General features: G+C 40.2%; 1 protein-coding gene and 1 long non-coding RNA gene across 3 annotated transcripts in view; one reads left to right on the top strand and one right to left on the bottom strand.

Moving 5' to 3' along the window:
• The first annotated feature begins 2588 nt into the window (after nucleotides 1–2588).
• Nucleotides 2589–5012, top strand: LOC142747948 (uncharacterized). The gene is made up of 2 exons (XR_012882099.1): nucleotides 2589–3195; nucleotides 4726–5012. It is a non-coding gene; the product is annotated as an uncharacterized LOC142747948 (long non-coding RNA).
• Nucleotides 5013–5139: 127 nt separating this feature from the next.
• TUBGCP6 (tubulin gamma complex component 6) overlaps nucleotides 5140–21501 on the bottom strand; it is a 38467-nt gene continuing 22105 nt past the window's right edge. For both annotated transcript variants that reach the window (XM_075857195.1, XM_075857196.1), the window contains exons 18-26: nucleotides 16001–16062; nucleotides 13770–13959; nucleotides 13351–13519; nucleotides 11010–11151; nucleotides 10487–10681; nucleotides 9532–9664; nucleotides 7033–7246; nucleotides 6060–6259; nucleotides 5140–5461 (exon numbers count right to left, since the gene is read on the bottom strand). In XM_075857195.1, coding sequence (XP_075713310.1) covers nucleotides 5370–5461; nucleotides 6060–6259; nucleotides 7033–7246; nucleotides 9532–9664; nucleotides 10487–10681; nucleotides 11010–11151; nucleotides 13351–13519; nucleotides 13770–13959; nucleotides 16001–16062 — 1397 coding nt within the window. In that variant the 3' untranslated portion in view covers nucleotides 5140–5369. The remainder of the gene's footprint in view (nucleotides 5462–6059; nucleotides 6260–7032; nucleotides 7247–9531; nucleotides 9665–10486; nucleotides 10682–11009; nucleotides 11152–13350; nucleotides 13520–13769; nucleotides 13960–16000; nucleotides 16063–21501) is intronic.

Below are 21501 nucleotides of genomic sequence, written 5' to 3'. Positions count from 1 at the left end.
CCATGCGGCTATGTGATAAGCAGGTCAATAAAGTGCATATGCGTCCTTTAAATGATGTGTATAAATACCTGTAAAACAATGGTCTGTACACAAGATAATACAGTAGTAAACATCAATATATATATATAGAGTATTTCAGACTGTATAAATGTATTTAGATGGTTTAGTCATAATAAGGCAGCAGACATAGCTGCACCAGTACCAAATGACATGATAAAGTATCAAAGATCAAAAAAATATGTAACCCAAAATACTGAAGGAATAAATGAACACTCACATACCCATGGTAATAGAACAGGATAAATGCAGCCAGAATCCACCCCAACGTGCGTTTATCATATTGCTTTTAATAGGATATTAACATAAATTTTAATTATTTGTGTTCTCATGTTTTACTTTTTACTTTGTTCTTACTTTTACTTCTCTATGAGGGCTGCCATTTTTTTTTTCATCTCTGTATGTATTGATTACCGACACATACAGAGCTACAACCCCATAGAGAATGCGAATGGGAGCCGTTCCGTTCTCTGAAGCGTACGCAGTCTGTGTAGGAATGGCGCATGTGCCGCTCCCACACAGACCAAAACGAAGCTCGTTCGCAGAGCGAAATCCGGCGCCATTTTCATGTGGACCAGAAGCCGCGGCCGGACAGTAAGATGACTACTTCTGGCCATATGTTCAAGGAAGCGAAGGCGCAAGGAAGAGGAGCGTAGACCAGCGGAGGCAGGAGCAGGTAATTTGTGTTAGTGTATGTGATGTGTGTATTATGTTCATGTTATACTGTCTGCTGAGCACTGTATCTAATCCTCCTACACTGTGCAGTCACTCAGAAAACGGCAGCACACAGTGTAGGAGGTATGAAGATTCAAACCCCTCCTCCTGGCACTAGCCAGAATAAGGGAGGGGGGATTGTGTGCGGACACTAGAGAGAGTGTGTCTACCACAAATTTGCAGCATAAAGCAATGCGGTTGCTTTACCACATTGACCATGCTGCACTTTTTGGAACTGCTCCCTCTAGTGCCCAGCACATGGAAATGTTATAAATTAGAATCTAATTTATATTTCCTGACTTGTGAAAAATTATTTAATAAAAAATTTCTAGCAACACATTCCCTTTTAAGGCTAGAAAGTCTTCAGCCTGCATTTACCATGGTACATGGAAAGATTATCTTGGATGGTGTAAGGATGGCAGGCTCCCTTTTTGTCCTCATCTGAGGGTGCGTACTGTGTCCCCCAATGTAACAAACACAAAAACAGGATTTTTGTTGAGTACTCACTGTAAAATAATTTTCTTGTCCAGTTCATTGGGGGACACAGCTCCCACCCAATTGTTTCAAGCTTTTTAGTTTAGCGTTGTCAGTTTGAGGGATTACCCACTAGTGTTTGACATACTTCTCTTACCTTGTATCTGCTTCTATTGCTTGCAGACAGACTGAATAGCTCATTGTCTGTGGCCAGGGTATATATCCTGTAGGAGGAGTCATTTTCGTTCAAAGTGTCATGCCTCCTAGTGGCAACAGCATATACTTAGTCTGCATCCCCCAATGAACTGGACAAGAAAAGGGTTTTACTATGAGTACTCAAAAAAATTCTGTTCTCTACCTCCTAATGATTCCACTGCCTGCGCCTCCAGGGACCTGCAAGACAATAATACAACACCACAACGTATCTACATCGCACCTGGATCCCGGGCCAGGATACTTTGTGTACGGTTCATAGGCTGCAAAAGGTGGAAGAGAGAATTTAGTTCATCCTCCTTGCAAATTTTCTATGAAATGTATTACAACACATATGTAACAGTCTATGACCAGCTGCCAATGATTATGATGTTCTAGAATTATGTCAACTTTCCCTGGGCATTATATCACGTATATAAGTAGCTGCAGGCAATTATATAATTGAATTACGACATCAAATATATAATAAACAGCTGATTATGTTGTCAGAGAATTGTAATTTTTTTTTTCTTGATTATTATAACATCACATATATAAATAGCAGCTGATAATTTATATGTCATAGGGCCTGTTCACATCACCGTTCGCATTCCGTTCCGGGGTTCTGTCAGAGGTTTCCGTCGGGTGAACCCCGCAACGGAAAGTGAAACCTGCCGGAATAGTGACGAACGAAAAGCATTAGCGATGTTTCCGTCACCATTGAGATCAATGGTGACTAAAACGGAAGCTGTACTTTCACTTTCCGTTGCGGGGTTCACCCGATGGAAACCTCCGACGGAACCCCGGAACGGAAATGAACGGTGATGTGAACAGGCCCTTAGTCATATAACCTTTCCCTGGACATTATGCAATAACAAATACAAGCAGCAGCTGACGATTATGAAGCCATAGAATTGTGTGACCTTTGCCTGGACATTATTACATCTTATAGGTTACAGAATATAAGTAACTGCCAATGATTATGTTGTCTTAGATTTATGTGACTACTTCCTGGACATTAGGATACTACATATATATCCTACAGCTGGCAATTATGATGTCATAGAATTATATGATTTTTCCCTAAACATTGTGACATCCCATATATAAGCAGCTGCTTAGTAAATTCTACTGTTAGCTCAGCAATTAGTTTGCCGTTGGTGATGGTGCATTCTTCACTCATATATATTCTTCTAGCTATGGGAGGTACATCATGTAGTTAGAACTATATATAGGTGGAGCAGGCTAGCAGGATAGCTGGCTTGTTGTTCTCCCTTGATACAAGAAGTCCGCTCAGGCCTAGTAGGCCGTTAGATGGTGGCTGCGTCTTCGTGGTTCGGACCGAACGCCCCTTTTGTATTTGGTGGTGGCTGGCTGCTCTGCCAGAAGGCTCCGATAGACCTATTGTATGAGAACTCGGCTATTTTTAAGTTGTTGTAGTTTAGCTGGAAACTGAAGGCTTCCTTTTCACTTTGACTATCCTGAACGTTTCCTTTACGTTCCTCCTCTAACCACCTCTCATAATAGTGTGGGCTACCTCTACCTCCCCAACCACCTCTTTCTCTCCAGAACCCTGCTGAAGCTACAGGCCCTAGCACAGATACAGCTTAGCCCAGTTCCCACCAGTCTTCCTGTGCCGCCTCAGTTCCAGTTCTCTTTCCTTAGACACAGCCCTGTGGGGATAGGGGATAATTGTCGATTCTGGGACAACCCTTGTTAAAGCAAATGGCTTCACACGATTATCTACATCAAACAGAGGTATCCCTTATTATATATATTATGGTGTGTGCGTGTGCGTGTACATTCCTATGTATTTGTGAAATCTTTCCAAAACAACTGGAATTAACAGAAACAGGAGTCAGCCAAAATTCAGTTTAAAAAAACAAAAATCAACATCTATTGGATTGGGTATAATTAAATGTATCCTACAAAATTATTGTGGAAGGAACATTTGGCAGGAAAACTGCCCCAAAAGTACCGTTTAAATATATTCTGATAATAAAAAATATATATAATTTGAACTTAACATTTTTCCACTGACTTAGGGGGGATTCACACGAGCGTGTATTCGGTCCGTGCGGGGCGCGTGGTTTTCACGCGGCACGCATGGACCAATACAAGTCTATGGGGCAGTACAGACAGTCCGTGCTTTTTGCGCAGCGTTTGTCTGCTGCGCAAAAAGCGCGACAGGTTCAATAACTCTGCGTATTTCGCGCATCACGCACCCATTGAAGTCAATGGGTGCGTGATAATCACGCGCACCACACGGAAGCACTTCCGTGGGACGAGCGTGATTCGCGCAACAGCAGTGAAAAGGATGAATGAAAACAGAAAAGCACCACGTGCTTTTCTGTTTCCGAACATCCAAACGGAGTGTCTTTGCGATGAGCGAAGCCGGACAAACGTACCGAACTTCACCGGGTTCGGCCAAACTCGTTTTGGCCGAACCCGGCAAAAAAATTATCGGTACGCGACGTCCGGAGATAGTCACTGTCCATGGTGCTGAAAGAGTTAAACTGTTTCAGCACCATGGACCGTGACTTCCGATCCCAATATACATGAACCTGTAGAAAAAAAACCGAAGTTCTGACTTACCGCTAACTCCCGGCTTCTTCCTCCAGTCTGAACTCCCAGGATGACAATTAAGTCCAAGTGACAGCTCCAGCCAATCACAGGCCAAGCACAGGCTGCAGCGGTCACATGGACTGGCGCGTCATCCAGGGAGGTGGGGCCCGATGTCAAGAGAGGCGCGTCATCCAGGGAGGTGGGGCCCGATGTCAAGAGAGGCGCGTCACCAAGGACGCGTCACCAAGGAAACGGCCGGGAAGTTCTCGGTAAGTACGAACTTTTTCTTTTTTTTCTACAGGTTTTGCGATATTGTGTTCGGCATTCACTGTCGAGGGTGCTGAAAGAGTTAGCTCTTTCAGCACCTTGAACAGTGACGGCCGTCGACTAGCCTCATCTCTATGATGGCGGCTGCGCGAAAATCACGCAGCCGCGCATCAGACACGGATGACACACGCAGCTGTCAAATGGTTTTTGCGCGCGCAAAACGCTGCGTTGTTTGCGCGCGCAAAAACGCAACGCTCGTGTGAATCTGCCCTTATTTTTTCTTGGTACACCCACACCATGGAGTGCAGGAAATTGTAATTGAGGAGGAAGGTCCTGGCAAGGCTGTACCTAGGGCTGCGCAATTAATTCACTATTTCACAGCACGGTTTTGCATTTGCCCTGAACTGTAAAATCACAACTTCTGTATAGCATTTTGATTCTGTATCCCTCTGTTAGTTACCAGCAGAGGCTGCAAGTGGGTGTGAAGAGGTTAGACCGATGGGAGAAGGCATGCGCTCCTTCCCCACTCCCTATCACTCTACGTGTGGATTATCCTCATCAGTCCCAGAGTGATGGAAGATTTTGACTGCGGCGTCCAGGATGCTGGTGGATAAGCCAGTCTACCACCCAGGACCAAATCGCCAACGATGTGTAAGGACAGGGGCGTGACTGAAGAATTTAACTCTAATAACTCAATGAGTGCTGACATTAAATTGAGTGGCCAAAGAGACCAGATAATTCTACTCTAACGTAATAATTTGGGGCATATAGGGGCTGTTTTGAAACCTACACCACTACATAGGAAGTGATGTCTAAGTGTATTACACAGTGAGGATGCCTCTGCCAGTACCCAGAAAATCCACTGCTCCCTAGAATCTACTAGTTTATTCTCATATTCACAACAAGGAGTGCACATTAAGTGGAAACACACACAATATATTATACAGTTATAAACTATTCTATCAAATAATTTATTGTTCAGACCCAACGCAATGTGAGATGCAGCACAGACTCCGAGAAAATAATTTGTTTTTATAAAAATGTTAATCTTTATTTTACACTCATATTGCACATATTATAGGGAAGTGTCCGTATGCGGTTCAGTTCTCTTTGTAGTAACTATTAAAGTTAATCCGCAATAAGAAATCTTCCAGATGTGGTTGATATCCTCGATTTACAAGCTTGGTTACCACTGTAACACAAAAGGCAAACATTGTTTCTAGGGTATTATGAAATAAAGCCACCAGTATGAAACAATCTCGTTTTACACATATTCAATCAGTACCACAGTAACAAATGCTATGATAACAGACATTGGTGTTTTGTTTTTTGTTTTTTAACAAATTCAGAACGGATCTAGAAAACAGGAAAAAAATTAAAACATTTTCCTTGATATTTTTCAATTTAGGGATGTACACAAGTGATCCCTACATCACTACTCAAGGGGGCACCACTAGCCCTGCTGAACTGGGCACCTGGAGCTTGCACCCCAGATCCCACATTTCTTGCTCAAAGTTATCCCTAGTTTATTGATTGGACAGTGTTATTGAGGCAACAGCCTAGCAGTGTTATTTGGGCACCTGATGGCAATTTGTACACTGTATGATTGTGTCATTTGGGCACTATATGGTAAACCATAAACAAGAAGTCAATAGAAAGTACTGAACAGAGCACCAAACAAGTTTAGGCCAGCCTAGATTGCTGGTTTTAGCCCAAAAAAAGGCCACACATTAATGCCTCTATAGTGTTCAAGCTAGAAGATCATAGAAAAGAACTACTAATAAACTTACCTTCAAATAGGAAATCAGAGTAATACTTGAAGGTGTCATAGGACTGCTGCATCAATCCATAGTTGGGATGACTAGCCACCTGCTTTTCCTTGTCACACGTCCATGACTGAGAGATTAACTGTGTCCGGAATTTCAGAATAAGACTGAAGATGCTGTGGATCACGTTCATTAATGGGGCAGCTTTCTCAGTCAGCAGTCCCCTGGAGGACAAACAAATGAATCAGAAAATGCCATCATTTGTAAACTGCTGAAAACACCACGGCCATGTTCACATGTGGTGTATTTGTTGCCAATTTTCAATGTGGGTTCTGTATCGAAAAAGCTCTAACAAAAGTACAGTACAATTGAATGAGGTATAGAAAACTCAATTACATGCAGCGGGGGAAAAAAAAATAAAAAATCTGATTTAAGAGCGCGCTAAAGATTTTTTTTCCTTTCCGGTTGTATATAATGCAGCATCAACCAGTAGCAATCCATCAGTATACAAATGCTAATTTGCAAATTAATGTAAGAACGTGTAATGCCATATCCGATTCATTGCCATGGTCAGCACCTCTGTTTTCCCTTTCCACAGTTTTTTGTAATCCCGTTTGTTTGTAACAGCTCTATCTTTATGAGGTATGGGGAATTACAATTAAAAGTGGAAAATTCTGAAAATGGGTCACAAAAAAAGATAAAATAGTGTATACAATAGGTGCTTGTGAGAGCTCACATAATAATGTAAAGCATATTAATCGGACAGATTAACAGCAATGTTTAATATTATCAAATATGCAAAGCAGAGAGCATTGTAACACTTTGCAAACCATCATATGAGACACACAGAAGACGAATACTCTATATATAGTGGTTTAAATATACCCGTCCCATATTATTGTATAGATTATATATATTAGATAGCTTATTTAGACAATATTAGATAGTATATATATTCCTAAATATAATGAGTTCAGTTGAACATGTTGGTTACTACCTAAAGAGCGCCTTATTGAGATATTCTGTGTGCGTCTTGCGAATCTCCTCCAGGTTGCTGACGGTATGAAGTTTACTTTTGAATTCACTCCAAGTGACGTGTAGAATCTGGTTAGAAATATAACCCTGAATAACCTTCACAAAGTGCTGCATTTCATGGCGGTAGAGCTGAAGTTGTCGATACTGGACAGAACTAGAAGCTTGATTCACTAGAGCTGTACAGGAAACGGACATAAAAAGATATTAGACAGTCTTCTTACTGTTCTCTCACACTTAATCCATGTCTTCATGATTCTGAACCAAAGTTCACTTCAGAATTTTCACTGTAGTTAAGATTGGGAGATGATGAAATTAAATTTTAAGCCCAAATGGCGCTATATTGTGATGGGTTGCTATGGGCAACAAGGCCAGTTTTTCTGTTGGGGGTTTTGATAAATGTGGCCCATTGATGACATATTACTAGGATATGCCATCAATGTCTGGTCATGGGAGTAGGATCGATGTGACCCCCACCGATCAGGAGAACAAAGCAGCAGCACCGTGCTTCTTCAACTACTGCATGGTCGGTCAATGACTAAAATGAGCCAGAAATGATTCAGAAATTATTTTTGTCGTTTTTACAACAAACACTATATTAGGTGTATTATAATGGTTACAGAGGTTATTGCACTAAAATCTTTTTACAATTTGGTTTTCTATTTTATTAGTCTTGTAATAAATCTATATAGATAAACTAGCACGCCAAATAAGCCACCATGTAAATGTGAAGAGCTTTAGAATAAGGTTTACAAGACAATGTATATGTTCTTACAATTATTATGCAGTATATGATGTACTACAACAAAAGTCAAAGCATTAAACTCCTTTTACAATTTCATAGTTTTAATCTACATAAATGCTAAACAACTTGCAAATACTTTGTTAAACTGTTTTTGTACCGATTTTCAGTTACTTCTTGTAGTTTCAGCCATTGATAATTATTACTACGATTTCGAAATGAGGTCTCATTTAGACGGCTGTTATATGTGGTCGTGTTTAACCGTTTTACAGAAAACTATGATGCGGTTAGTTCAAGTCATTAGACCTACGGTCGTTCTGGGATTTGCGGCTGTCATATAGCCACCTTATGGTTATCTAAATAAGACCTCATGCTGTTTAGCCATAAAGTGTAATATGCCTATTCTTTGTCATGGCACAGCCGGCAGCCTGTGTCAGGCCATATTAACTATATAACGGTTATCTGGACTCCCACGATGCACTGCTTTCTGGTAACAAGAAACCAGCAAAATTTAGGTTTAGAATCTGGAGAAAAGATGAAGAAACTATCAAGTAGCTAACTGTGGAATGTAGTAAATTCAAAAGAAGAGTTTCCCTTAACTCCTTGGTGATGTCTTGTAAATACCGCCGCCAAGACAGAGTACGGAGAAGGCTCATGGTCTGATCCCGCTACATACCCAGCGGGTGTTGGCTGCAACATACAGCCAATACCGCACAGAAACAGCTGGTATCGGAGATGCTATCGCTGGGTTCAGATGGTTGTCTCAACAGCCTGGGGGCCTAATGAAGGCCCCCAGGTCTGCCAACTTTTTGCTACTATTAAGCCCTGCCAGAGGTTGGGCTTAATAGGAACCGCTAAAAACCAGCAACGATCGCAAGTTGAAGTCCATTAGGGAAATAAAAAGAAACTGTTAGTGTTTTTTTAATGTACAAAACAAATAGGAAACGTTCAAACTCCCCTTTTCCCATTTTTCCCCGTATGCAAGAATTTATAAAAAAAAACAAAAAAAAAGAACATATTTGGTATCTCCGTCGCTGTAAAAGTCAGAAATATTCTAATATAACATTATTTAACCTGTATTGTGAATGCTGTAAAAAATGTAAAAATATTCTGCCGGAATTGCATTTTTTTTTGTTACCTTAGCTCCCAAAAAAAATGGAATAAAAAGTGATTAAAAAGTCACATGCACCGCAAAATAGTACCAATATAAACTACAGCTCCCACGCAAAACACAAGCCCTCAAACGACAAAAAATAAATAAAAATTATGACTCTCAGAATATGGTGAAACAAAATAATTTTACTTTTTGAACAAATAATTATTTATTTGTAAAAGTGGTAAGACATAAAAAAAAACTATATTAATTTGGTCCCTCCGTAGTTGTATACACCCATAGAATACAGTTAACATGTCATTTTTAATCACAAGGTGAACGCCGTAAAAACGAAATCCAAAAAACAATTGACGAATCGCTGCTTTTTCCCATTTCACGCCACAAATATTTTTTTTTCAGCTTCCCAGTACATTATAATGTACATTAGATGGAGTCATTAAAAACTACAACTTGCCCCGCAAACAACGTGCCCTTATACAACTATGTCAATGGAAAAATCAAAAAGTTCTGACTTTTGGAAGGTGGGGAGGAAAAAACGAAAAAGAAAACCCAAAATTAAAGGGGTTAAGAAAATGATGTTTCACTGTAATAATAGGGAAGAGCTTTACCGGTCTGTTTTAAATGAAACCAAACATCTCTCAGCGTCCAAACCATGTGTTTCAATTGTAGGAGAAAAGAGAAAATCTTATTGTACTTGTTTATGCAGGAATCCGTTATGACAATGTTTAGCGGCCAATCGACCTACGGAAGACCAGAAACAGAATTTTATACAAGTTTCAGCAGATTATTGAACTTTATTAAAATACAAGGTGTCAAACACACGTGGTATCAGCCATTTCTCATGTACCGCTCCTTGAGATCCTCTCAGAAAACGGCACAAATATTTCCATGTCACATGGTTTCAACTTGTTTCCCTTTCTGAGAATAGAATGGCTATTCAGACTGGCACCACATTAATATAGAATTTAATATATAGTTATAAAAGGCAAAAACTTTGTGCAATGTTGGAGTTTTTCACATTTTCGGTCATTCTACACTGGTGGCAGTTCAACGATATGCAAACGATTTTGTTAAGTCAGTGGTTAAGGGGGCCTGAAAGGGCACAACCGACCACTATTGCCAGGGACATGCTCAGAGCAGGTGCCACTACCCCCCCCCCCCCTTTCTCTTTATTGCTCATAAGAAGAATAGTCGGAGCTAAACTGCGTAATATCTTCTGTTTATAACGGAGCAATGAAAGCTGCACCGGATCAGTTTTCAAACTAGGACCGATGCTGCAGATTGCGCTATTCTTTCAGTCAAACATACAGGGAAAACCCCAACACAAACCAATAACCGTGTGAACAGAACTGCAAAACATACATTTATTTGCCTCAATTATACGGAGAACGAGATAAAAACACGTTAAAGCTCACAGAAGGGAGTATTGTATTGAGAAAAAGGATTTAAGGACATGAAACAGATGGACATACAATAGGTGAAGTACCATAGAGAGAAAATAATATCACTTAATAAAATACTAACTTATAAAGAAGTTAAAAAAAAAAATGTAGAGGAGCTTACCTTATATTTTAATTCCAAACAGCCTAATGTATCAGGGGCTGTAGGCGTCAACACTTCAGGGATGTATTTAAGCGCAAAAGAGAGATTGGAGGCCAGATGAGAGTCCCCGTGTAGACCGTACTGCAGAGCTTTGTTCAGTATGGAGTTCAGAACCAAGGGAGTAAACAGCGCGCTGACCGTCTGACCCGATACAAGCTGGGAAACATATGGAGCAAGGGAAACGGACACTTCACACAAATGTACAGTAAAACAGTCCATTATCAATAAAACATAGGATTCTTAGACCTGGTCCACACGCGGCAGATTTTTCCACTGCGAATCTGCCGTGGATTCCGTTGCGAATCTGCAGCAAAATCCACATGTGCCAAATATCTTTTTACTATCAACCCTTTAAACCAGTGTTTTATACAAAACAATCAAAGCAAATATATGGGACATCGTGATCAGTCATACGAACTAAATGGTAGAAAATCAACCCTTTACGCATGCAGGAAAGTTGGACTGATCCATGAAAATAGTTCACCTTTTCAAAGAGCAGATCACTAAGAGACTGGGCGAATTCTCCATCTTCCATTAGTAAAAAATGTCTGATTGCTTCAAAATGTTTTTCTATATTCAGCTCCACAAAATAGAAATCCACTACAGCTTTGTTCACTAATGAAACACTAGAAAATAAAAGCACATTCAATATTCTAAAAAAGCATAAACACAACTAACACATTATTGTCTCTCTATTACAGCAATAGTACAGTTGGGAAAAAGTCCTGATTACGCGCAGGGGTCATTAGATTTGCAACTACTACTTCTACTACCACCACCACCTTCTCACCCCTGTAGTAGGAGGCCAAAAAAAACTTCTATGTGACAACCAGAGAGCGCGTATCCTCTCTCACTGGTAAGAGGGGTGATTAAATGAAGTTTCTATACCCCCCCTTAGACTGCGCTGGAGGAGAGCGAAACCGTAGCAGGCGGTGATCTTTTCTCCTGCCATCACTCGCAGTAAATACTAATAAGAACAATTAATACTATTGCATTTTTTAAATCTTGCCATTTCTATAGGGTACTTTCTTTTCCCAGTGGTTATTATGTATTTTGTCCATGTGTTGTATTCTATATAATGGCCTTATAAACAAGTATAGAAGAGGGGAGGACTGTGTTGAGGATATGACCCAGAAGTAGTCGATACAGCAAAAGGCGAGTTACAGAACGCAGCTTATTGACCCGGTGTAAAACTTAATTTTAATATTTGCTCTTTTTCCTCACGGTTTGCGAGTAGAATAAACTTGTTTTATGATTGTTTGGGCAGCACCAAAGAAGTTGGTGTACTTTCCTGTAGCAATGGGCAATGCTTGGCGGAGAGAAATGTACAGGGACAGGATTGTTAGCGGTCTGTTTTTTTTATCTGCATGGTCTTGTGATTTTTGACTGGGGGGGCACAGGAACTTTTCTACATGTTATTACTCCAATCACAGAGGAGATGTGCGGTCTGATTTGATTTGGGTGGAGAGGTGGGTTATCTTTTTTCTACTACAGGGGTGAGAAGTTGCATATCTAATAACCCCCTGCGCCCATCAGGACATTTGTTGACTAGGACTCGGATGTTTCCAGGTATCTGGACCATAGAGATTCTTGGTCTATTCAGTTCTGGTGATTATGCAAAGATATATGAATATGTATGAATTCCTGAACTTTTATTTTTAGGAGGTGTTGTGTGTCTCAGGCCCTGCTGAGGACAGGTTTTTAGTTTACAAACATGACTTTTTATAATAAAAAAAAATAAAAAGGCTTTGGTGCAAAATTGCATGGAGGCACCCATGATTGTAATGTGCTGGGTGGCATTTGTCTACTTTAAAAAATATATAGGTATGGGGGTATAATATGATTTTTGCTTACATTTATAATTTAGTTTTTGTGTGTTTTTGGATATGTCAAGTGTGTGAAAATTGTTCTGGGAGCGAAAGGATTAAACAAGCTTTGTGGTCCTTAAGGCCTCATGCACACGGCCATACCCGTAAACACAGCCTGCGATTATGGGCGAAAAGTATGACATGCTACATAATTCCTGGCTCGGTTCTACGGCACGGACACCTATCCGTAGCGATACAGAAAGGTGTCCGCGGTCAATAGAACCGGGTGGGTCTGTATTACGGCCCGCAATTACAGAGATTTTTATGGTCGTGTGCATGGGCCTTACACAGTACTATTTCAGGTTCATGTTATCTTAGATATTTTTCATAGAAACAGGAATGGATCCAACCTGGCAGTAGTAGGAAAAACGTAACTTTGGAAAATTAACATTTCCTCTTGCACACGCACATGACCGTATTTTCATCTATCAGTATATACTGTCCGTAAATAAGGATCCGGAGGCATCCGTAATTAATCAGTATTTACGGAAGGGTGTCCATAAATACGGTCCGTTTTGCATTCGTGTATATGGATCCGTAAAAAACAAAACAGGGAGGCTGCAAATGATGTCATCGACATGTTGCCTAGCAACGCTTCCGTACGGATGGTTTATGGATGCACATCAGTAGCCGTCCGTATTTATGGAAGTTCCCATAGACTTCTATGGGAGAGTCCGTGCTGTAATTACGGACAAGAACAGGACAGGTTCTATCATTTTTCAGCACGGACACCCATTAGTAAAAATACCGAAAGGTGTCCGTGGCCAATAGAAAGGAATGGGTCCGTAATTACGGACCATAATTACTGATGAAAAATACGGTCGTGTGCATGGGGCTGGGATTCCGTTTTGGTACTAAAATAGAAAAAGTAACTTGGGACAAAAAAAAAAAAAAGTACACAAAATGTATTAAGAACAGATAGATGTAAACGATGAGTGTTTTCTTTACAGAACTCACCTGGATACAATTGGCGCAGTGATGGAATATTTCATCAGTACCGGTAGAGAGAGAAGTTCAATGAGTTGCACAGCAGTTTCGTCAGTAGCGGACTCTATGTCCGGGTCCCCAGGAAAGGAGAACTCTCGTGGCATCACATGACTAAGCATGTGGAGAACCGGAGGCTTTGCTGTGGGCCATAAACCAATAAGGAAGTAAATGAAAATATTTTTATTGACCTTTTCTAGCAATAAAACAAAAGGGAGTGATAAAAAGCAAAGGAAAGTCAAGAAAGGAAAATAATTGGGGGAGTGAAAATCTGTCATGTATCAGTAACGCCACGACACACACAGCACTCAGAGAAAGCAGAACAAATATGTTATAGGCCAGAGCGAACAGTTTCATCATTTCTGTTTCCCAATTATTCGGCGGCGGCTTACACATCATGTCATAGGTGTCTTGATATTGTTCAAGGCAATAGTTGTCTGCCAGCGTCTGTAGATAGATCTGATGTTTCTGCCAGATGTCATCACGAATTCTCTCCTCTTCTTCAGGTTGATCATGGCACGGGCCCCCTGTATTCTGTGTCTGGTCATCTGAACCTCCTTGCATGCGCGGTAAAATGACACTCTGATGAAGCAAAAACATGATCTGAATGTATATTTACAAATTTTGCTGAAAGTTTGTGAAAACCAATTCTTTCAGAGTCATTTCACAGACACATTTCAGTTATCCATCTCCTTTTAGGCTCCACTGTTTTTGACTCAGGCTGGGTTCACACGACCTATTTTCAGACGTAAACGAGGCATATTATGCCTCGTTTTACGTCTGGAAATAGGGCTACAATACGTCGGCAAACATCTGCCCATTCATTTGAATGGGTTTGCCGACGTACTGTGGAGACGACCTGTCATTTACGCGTCGTCGTTTGACAGCTGTCAAACGACGACACGTAAATTGACTGCCTTGGCAAAGAAGTGCAGGGCACTTCTTTGCAACGTAATTTGAGCCGTTCTTCATTGAAGTCAATGAAGAGCAGCTCAAGATTTACGAGCTTCACAGACGCTTCGCATAATACGAGGAGGAGCAATTACGTGTGAAACGACGCAGCTGTTTTCTCCTGAAAACAGTCTGTCTTTTCACACATAAATGCCTGCTATCGTGTGAACATACCCTAAAGGTTTCATTCACACACAGTGTCGCGCGGGGTGGTTTTTTTGCAGCGTTTTTGAATGCGGCCAGATGTTACAGTAAAGTCTATAATAAAATATCAAATGCACTACGCACAACTGGGTTTTGGTTTGTGGCGTTTTTGAGGGAATTTTGTGGTCAGTAGAGCTTTTTCCAAACGGAGAATGCTCTACGCATGGGGTTTTTTCAGGCTTTTTATCCCCATAGGCTTATCTATAGGACTTCAAAAGAAAGCCAGAAAAAATAAGCATGTAGAAAATGACACCAAATAAAAAAACGCCACTAAAAACGCCTTAATTGCATGTTACATTTTTAGAACGCTACCATTTTTAGATAGCAGTTTAAATTGCCCGAAATATTCTGTTTGTGAAGGAGGCCTAAAGAAAAAGAATGGAAAAAAAAAAATGCATCAAAACGGTAAATTGTGAACTGGGCCATAGACAGTCTTTTAAGGCCCTGTTCACAAGAACGCTACATTTGACGCGAAAAACGTGTAAAAAAAAACCCCACATGGTTTAAGCTTCCTATTGACATCTATTAGAAAGCGCGTCTTTAGTGCACACGACGCATTTATTTTACACACATGCGCGCATTTCAAAAAAGCATTGCATAAAAAATAAATAAAAAAAAAGATGAGTCCGGTCTATTCATGCAGAAAGTGTGCACAAATTGCATCAAAAACACTACAAAAACACTTAAAAATCGCCTGTAGTAATTTAAAAAGCACTTTACAAAAACGCTATCTTATTTGACACGTTTACACGTAGTTTTTTTTAATCGTAGTGTGAACAAGGCCTATTACAGAAAAACTGCTGCTGAAAGTTTTAACATACTGGTAAATGGGATTTTTGAAAGGGCATTCACTCAATGTGATTAGGAACTACCCGGGCTTTATATCATGCGGCCGTTATTTCCCCCACACAATCTGCTGCATTCCCTTTCCCCAGTGATTTTGTGTCATTTTTCCAGGTTGACTTTCACTGGAAAGAATTGTAACAAAAACATTGAGCCCGACTGATTGTGAACATACCCTTACTTAGCGCCAGTTAATCCACAGAAGAGACTACAATTTTGACTAAGATCTAATGATATCTGGGGAGGTGCCACAGCGTGCAGGCAGAAAATGAGTAGCGAGGTGGCCGCCCATGTGCGCAGCTATCTCCATTGCTTCTTATGCGAGTTACAGAGACAGCTGAGTCCACTTGCTTGGCTGTCTCCATAACGCACATATGAATCAATGGTAGTGCACGTGGGACACTACTCCACTTATTCCCTGCCTGGATGCTGCAGCCGCCTCACCAAGCGGGATGGGGATCAGGTGACTCCTTCTCAAGATCTTCTGGATATGCCATATATGTCTAACTTTAGAAGACCAAATGTTATTGCCTTTTTTTTTTTTAGTTTGTTTAATATAAATAAATAAATAAATGTTCCTGTCATTTTTTTTTTTTGGAAAAAATAATAGAAAAATGACTCTTACTTGTACATCTATTGGGTTTTCTGGAGAAGCCTCCTTGCTGTCTTCAAGTACATTTTCTGCAACTAGAAGAGGAACTAAAATATTACTATAGTGTACCGACAACTGTATAAATAGATACTGATGTTCCTGTGATACTAGGTGAAAGCTTAATGTGTTTAAAGAAGCACTCCGGAAAAACTTTTTTTGTTTGTCTCTTTAGAAATCCCCATAAATGAACTTGTTTTGCAGTTCTTGTACTCACCACTTACTTTGTTCTGTTTTTTTTTTTTACCTTCTGTTTGTTTCAGTGACTGTATTCTGACTTGCTGTATAGAGCAGCCAGATGTCAGTCTCTGCCATTGAGAACTATTGGTTTATGTCATTCTCTGTTACTTCCCTTCCACCTATACTCTCGGGTTTGTGCTGCAATTTTCCACCCTATGCCCCGCAGAGAAACAGGAACCAACTGGCACTCTAAACTCCTCCTCCTTCTGCGTCACAGCATCTGGGGCATGATGGGAATGGGGCAAGAGAGCTGTGCATGAGATCGAGGTCTCACGTTCAGGGAGCCATATCCGCCACAGGCCCCACTGTGCAAAAAGGAAAAAAGATGGCTGCTGGACAATATGACGCACAGCGGTTAAAACAAGTATAGAGACTATGGAGAACAAACACCAATATATATTTTAACAGAGATTAACCATGCCCAGTAGGATAAAACAACAAATTCCCAGAGTGCTTCTTTAACCCCTTAATGACTGGGCATGTTTGTACCTGAATGACCAAGCCAGATTTGTCAAATCTGGTATGTCTGACTTTATCAGAGAATAACTCTGTGAAAGTTTTGAATATCCAAGTAATTCTGACATTGTTTTTTCGTCACATGTTGTACTTTATTTTAGTGGTAAAAGTAGACTGATACAATTTGCGGAAATTAATAAAAAAAATAGAAAAATGGAAGAAATTTTGTAAAAATTACAATTTTTCCCTATTTTTAACTGCAATATGTCACATATGTACACACATACTGTGCAATTTTTTAAATTAAATATATATTTCCATCTCTTTTTAAAAATAAAATACATTTTCAGCAATTTAGAGGACTTACAAATTGAATAATAATTTTATAAATTTTAAAGTACATTTTGTTTTCCTGCACCAAGCCAGGGTCTCATAGGGCTCAGAGTGATGGAAACCCCCCACAAATGACCCCATTTAGAAAGCTAGACCCCCATAAGGTATTTATTTAGGGGTATAGTAAGTATTTTGACCCCACAGTTTTTTGCTAAATTTAATGCATAACAGGTGAAAAAAAAATTTATTTCAATTTTTTCATAAAAGTATCAGTTTGAAGACCAATTTCTTTGTAAAGCAAACATGAAAATGAAGAAACACACCCCAAAATCTATCACCCTGTTTCTCCTGTTTTCAAAAATACCCACATTGTGGCCCTAATGCGCTGCCTGGACACACGGCAGGGCCCCAAATGGAAGGGAGCACCCGGAGGCTTTCAGGACTCATATTTTGCTTGAAAATGTTTTAGGCCCCACTGCACATTTGGAGAGGTTTTGAGCTGCCAGAACGATAGAAACTGCCCATAAACGACCCCATTTCGAAAACTAGACCCCTTATGGTATTTATCTAGGGGTATAGTTAGCATTTTGACCACACAGGTTTTTCGCTAAATATATTGGAATTAGTCTGTAAAAATTAAAATGTACTTATTTTCTGAAACAACATAGAAATTTTTATTATTTACAAGGAATAACGAAGAAAATGCACCCCAACATTTGTAAAGCAATGTCTCCCGATTACGACAATACCCCATATGTGGTAATAAACTGCTGTTTGGACCCACAGCAGGGCTCAGAAGGGAAGGAGCGCCATTTGGATTTATGATTTTGCTGGAATGGTTTTCGGTGCCATGTCGCATTTGCAATGCACTGGAGGGACCAAAACAGTGGAAACCCACCAAAAGTGACCCCATTTTGGAAAAACCTTCAAGGAATTTTTCTAGGGGTATAGTGAGCATTTACACCCCACGGGTCTTTCGCAGAGTTTATTAGAATTAGGGCACGAAAATTAATATCAAAATTTTTTCCACTAAAATGTTGAATTTTCTAATTTTCACAAGGGATAAAGGAGGAAAAAAAACAACCATTTTTATAAAGCAATTTCTCCCGAGTACGGAAATACCCCACATGTGATCATACGTTTTTTCATTAGAAATGAATTAACCCTTTCAGGACTGATCCATTTTTTGCTTTCATATTTTAGATTTTCACTCCCCGCTTTCCAAGAGCCATAACTTTTTTATTTTTCCATCAATAGAGCGGTGTGAGGGCTTATTTTTTGCGGGAGGAGCTGCAGTTCTTATTGGTACCATTTTTTGGTACATAAAAACTGATTCAAAAGTTGTATTACATTTTTTTGTTAGAGCGAAGGTGACAAAAAAAAAAACTGCGATTTTGGCGGTTTCAATTATTATATTTTTTTAAGGTGTGCACTGTGCAAATTAAATATTGGTATATTGTAATAGTTCGGACTTTTACGGACGTAGCGATACCAATTTTGTTCATTTTTTTTACATTACTTTAGAAGAAAAATGCGAAAAGGTGGTTTTTTTTTAACTTTAAAAAAAAAAAAATTCTCACTACTAATAACTATAATTCTTCTAGGAAGAAAAAACAGAACCAAGATCCAGCGCTGGGTGTGCGTTAAAAAGGAACTCCTGTTCCAATTTTATTGGTATAACAAAGATAAAAATGATAGAACTATATGGAGTAGTTCTGTGGCAGAGTACAGGAATGAATGTTTAGGTGAAGGATAGCAGTAAGCCCTGTTCAAATGTGTTCATGCATGCCATGAATAAGGACACAGACGTGTCAGAAACGCGTAGGCACATTTGAACAGGGCTTACTGCTATCCTTCACCTAAACATTCATTCCTGTACTCTGCCACAGAACTACTCCATATAGTTCTATCATTTTTATCTTTGTTATACCAATAAAATTGGAACAGGAGTTCCTTTTTAACGCACACCCAGCGCTGGATCTTGGTTCTGTTTTTTCTTCCTGTTGTGTACCGCTGGCCGCGCGGGAATCCGGGCGCTGTCTGCACTCAGACACAACTAAACGGTGAGCTGGAGGTCTACCTCCCCCCTCTTCCCCATTCATTAATTTTGTGTATAATTCTTCTACACATTTTATTAATCAATCCCCTTAAGGGACTTGATCCAGCGATCATTGGATCGCTGGTACAATATACTGCAATACTAATGTATTGCAGTATATTGTTAGTTTTACAGGCTTCTGTAACAGAGCGATCGCTGTACCTGTCCGTTAGTACCGAGGGGGCCTGCTGTAATACACAGCTGACACCCGCAGCGTATGGAGCGGGCTCAGCACGTGAGCCGGCTCCATACATCAACCGCCGCACCATGACGGGCAATTAAGTCATAGTGCGCAAAGGGGTTAGTGCACAGCGGATGGTTCAAAGTGAAAATTGCAATTTTCCACTGATATGCCATTTTAGTGCATAATATGTGGTGCCCAGTTTGTGCCACAGAAGACAAATACCTCATAAACGTTAAACGGGTTCTCTCGGGTATGGCGATGCCATATGTGTGGGCGCAAACTGCTGCTTGGGCACACTGTAGGGATCAGAAGGGAGGGACGCCATTTTGCTTTTGGAGCGCAGGTTTTGCTTAATGGTAGTTTTGTTTGGGGTTTTGCTGGTATTTCAGTTTATAATTTGGGGGTACATGTAATCTGTGCGGAGAACATCAGGGCATAATAAGAGAGTATAATAATGGGGTAAATTAATAATAATTCATAGATATGTGGCCGGTGTCGCACTGATAAATGGCGTCCGATCTTATCCGCTTTTGGAACACTCTGCACATTTTGCATCGCCATATTCAGAGAGACGGGACTTTTTTATTTTTTCACCACCGGAGCTGTGTGAGGGCTTATTTGTTGCGGGACAATCTGTAGTTTTCATTGGTACCATTTTGGGGTATGTGCGATTTTTTTTGATCACTTTTTATTCAATTTTTTTGCAATCCTGAGCAAAAAACATGAATTCTGACAGTTTTTTAGGTTTTCTTTTTGCGGCGCTCACCGTACGCTATAAATGACATTTTTACTCTATTCTGCGTGTTTGTACGATTACGGCGATACCATATGTATATAGGTTTGGTGCTTTTTTTTTAGCTTTTGCACAATAAAATGACTTATTTATAAAAAAATAATAATTTCTGTGTCACCACATTCTGAGAGCCATAATTTTTTTATTTTTTAGTCAAAAAAGCTGTGTAAGGGCTTGTTTTTTGCGGGACGGATTGAAGTTTTTATTGGTATTATTTTTGGGTACATGCGACTTTTTGATCACTTTTTATTCTTTATTTAGGGAGCGGTGGTGACCAAAAAAATTGTGATTCTGTCGTAGTTTTTTATTGATTTTTTTTGGGGTGTCCATCGTGCGGGAAAAATAACATTACAGTTTTATAGTTGGGGTCATTACGAACGCGGTGATACCAAATATGTGTACTTTTTTAACGTGTCCATTTTTTTTCTATAATAAAAGTCTTATTATAGGGAAAAAAAAGCAGTTCATGTTTATATCACTTATAACTTATTTTTACACTTTTTTTAAAACATTTTTATTACTTTTTTCACTTGTCCCACTAGGGGACACTTAGTCTTGCAGCTTTGATCGCTGCTAGAGTACATTACACTACACACGTAGTGTAATGTACTCTGTCATTGTGACGTGACTGTCACTCTGACAGGAAGCCGAGGAGGACTGGCCGGAGGCTGCTCCTCCGAGGCTTCCGTACATGGCAACCCGGAGGTCATTGTCTGACCTCCGATTGCCACGACAAGCATCGGTAGCCCCCACGATCACTTCGTGGGGGCTGCCGATGTGCTTCAAACCACTTAAATGCAGCGACGGCAATCCGTCGCCGCACTTAAGGGGTTAATTGCCGAAAGCAGCAGCGATGGTCCGTTGTCCGGCGAGACTGATATGTCAGCTGTCTAGGACAGCTGTCAGCGCGGGTCTGTCACTCTGTGTTTACACAGAGTGACAGTTTTAAATACTGACGAAAATGAACGTCCTGGTGCGGGAACTAGCAGCCGACCAGGACGTGCATTTTCGTCCTTGGTCGTGAAAGGGTTAATGGCTAGTCTGCAACTGAGGGCAATTATATCTACCCCTGGTGGCTCTAGTAAATCTTATACAAGGATATTATATTTACATTCAAGGTGATTTCATGGCACATAAATAAGATAGATCTTAAAGGGAACCGATCACCAGCATTTCACCTATTAAACCAGCAATACCTGGTGGTAGTGGGTGAAAAATCATTTCTATATAACCTATAAATTGTCTTCTTAGACGGCTCTGTAGCTTAAAGAGAACCTTTCACCTCCTCATACATGTGCAGCATGTAATGGGGAGGGCTACACAAACACTGGCGCACTTTACATTTTTTTTCTACCTTCCTCCGTTATTTAGAT

The sequence above is a fragment of the Rhinoderma darwinii genome, chromosome 3 (assembly GCF_050947455.1).
Source record: "Rhinoderma darwinii isolate aRhiDar2 chromosome 3, aRhiDar2.hap1, whole genome shotgun sequence".
Classification (NCBI taxonomy): Eukaryota; Metazoa; Chordata; class Amphibia; order Anura; family Rhinodermatidae; genus Rhinoderma; species Rhinoderma darwinii.
This window is presented reverse-complemented; position numbering and strand designations above follow the sequence as displayed.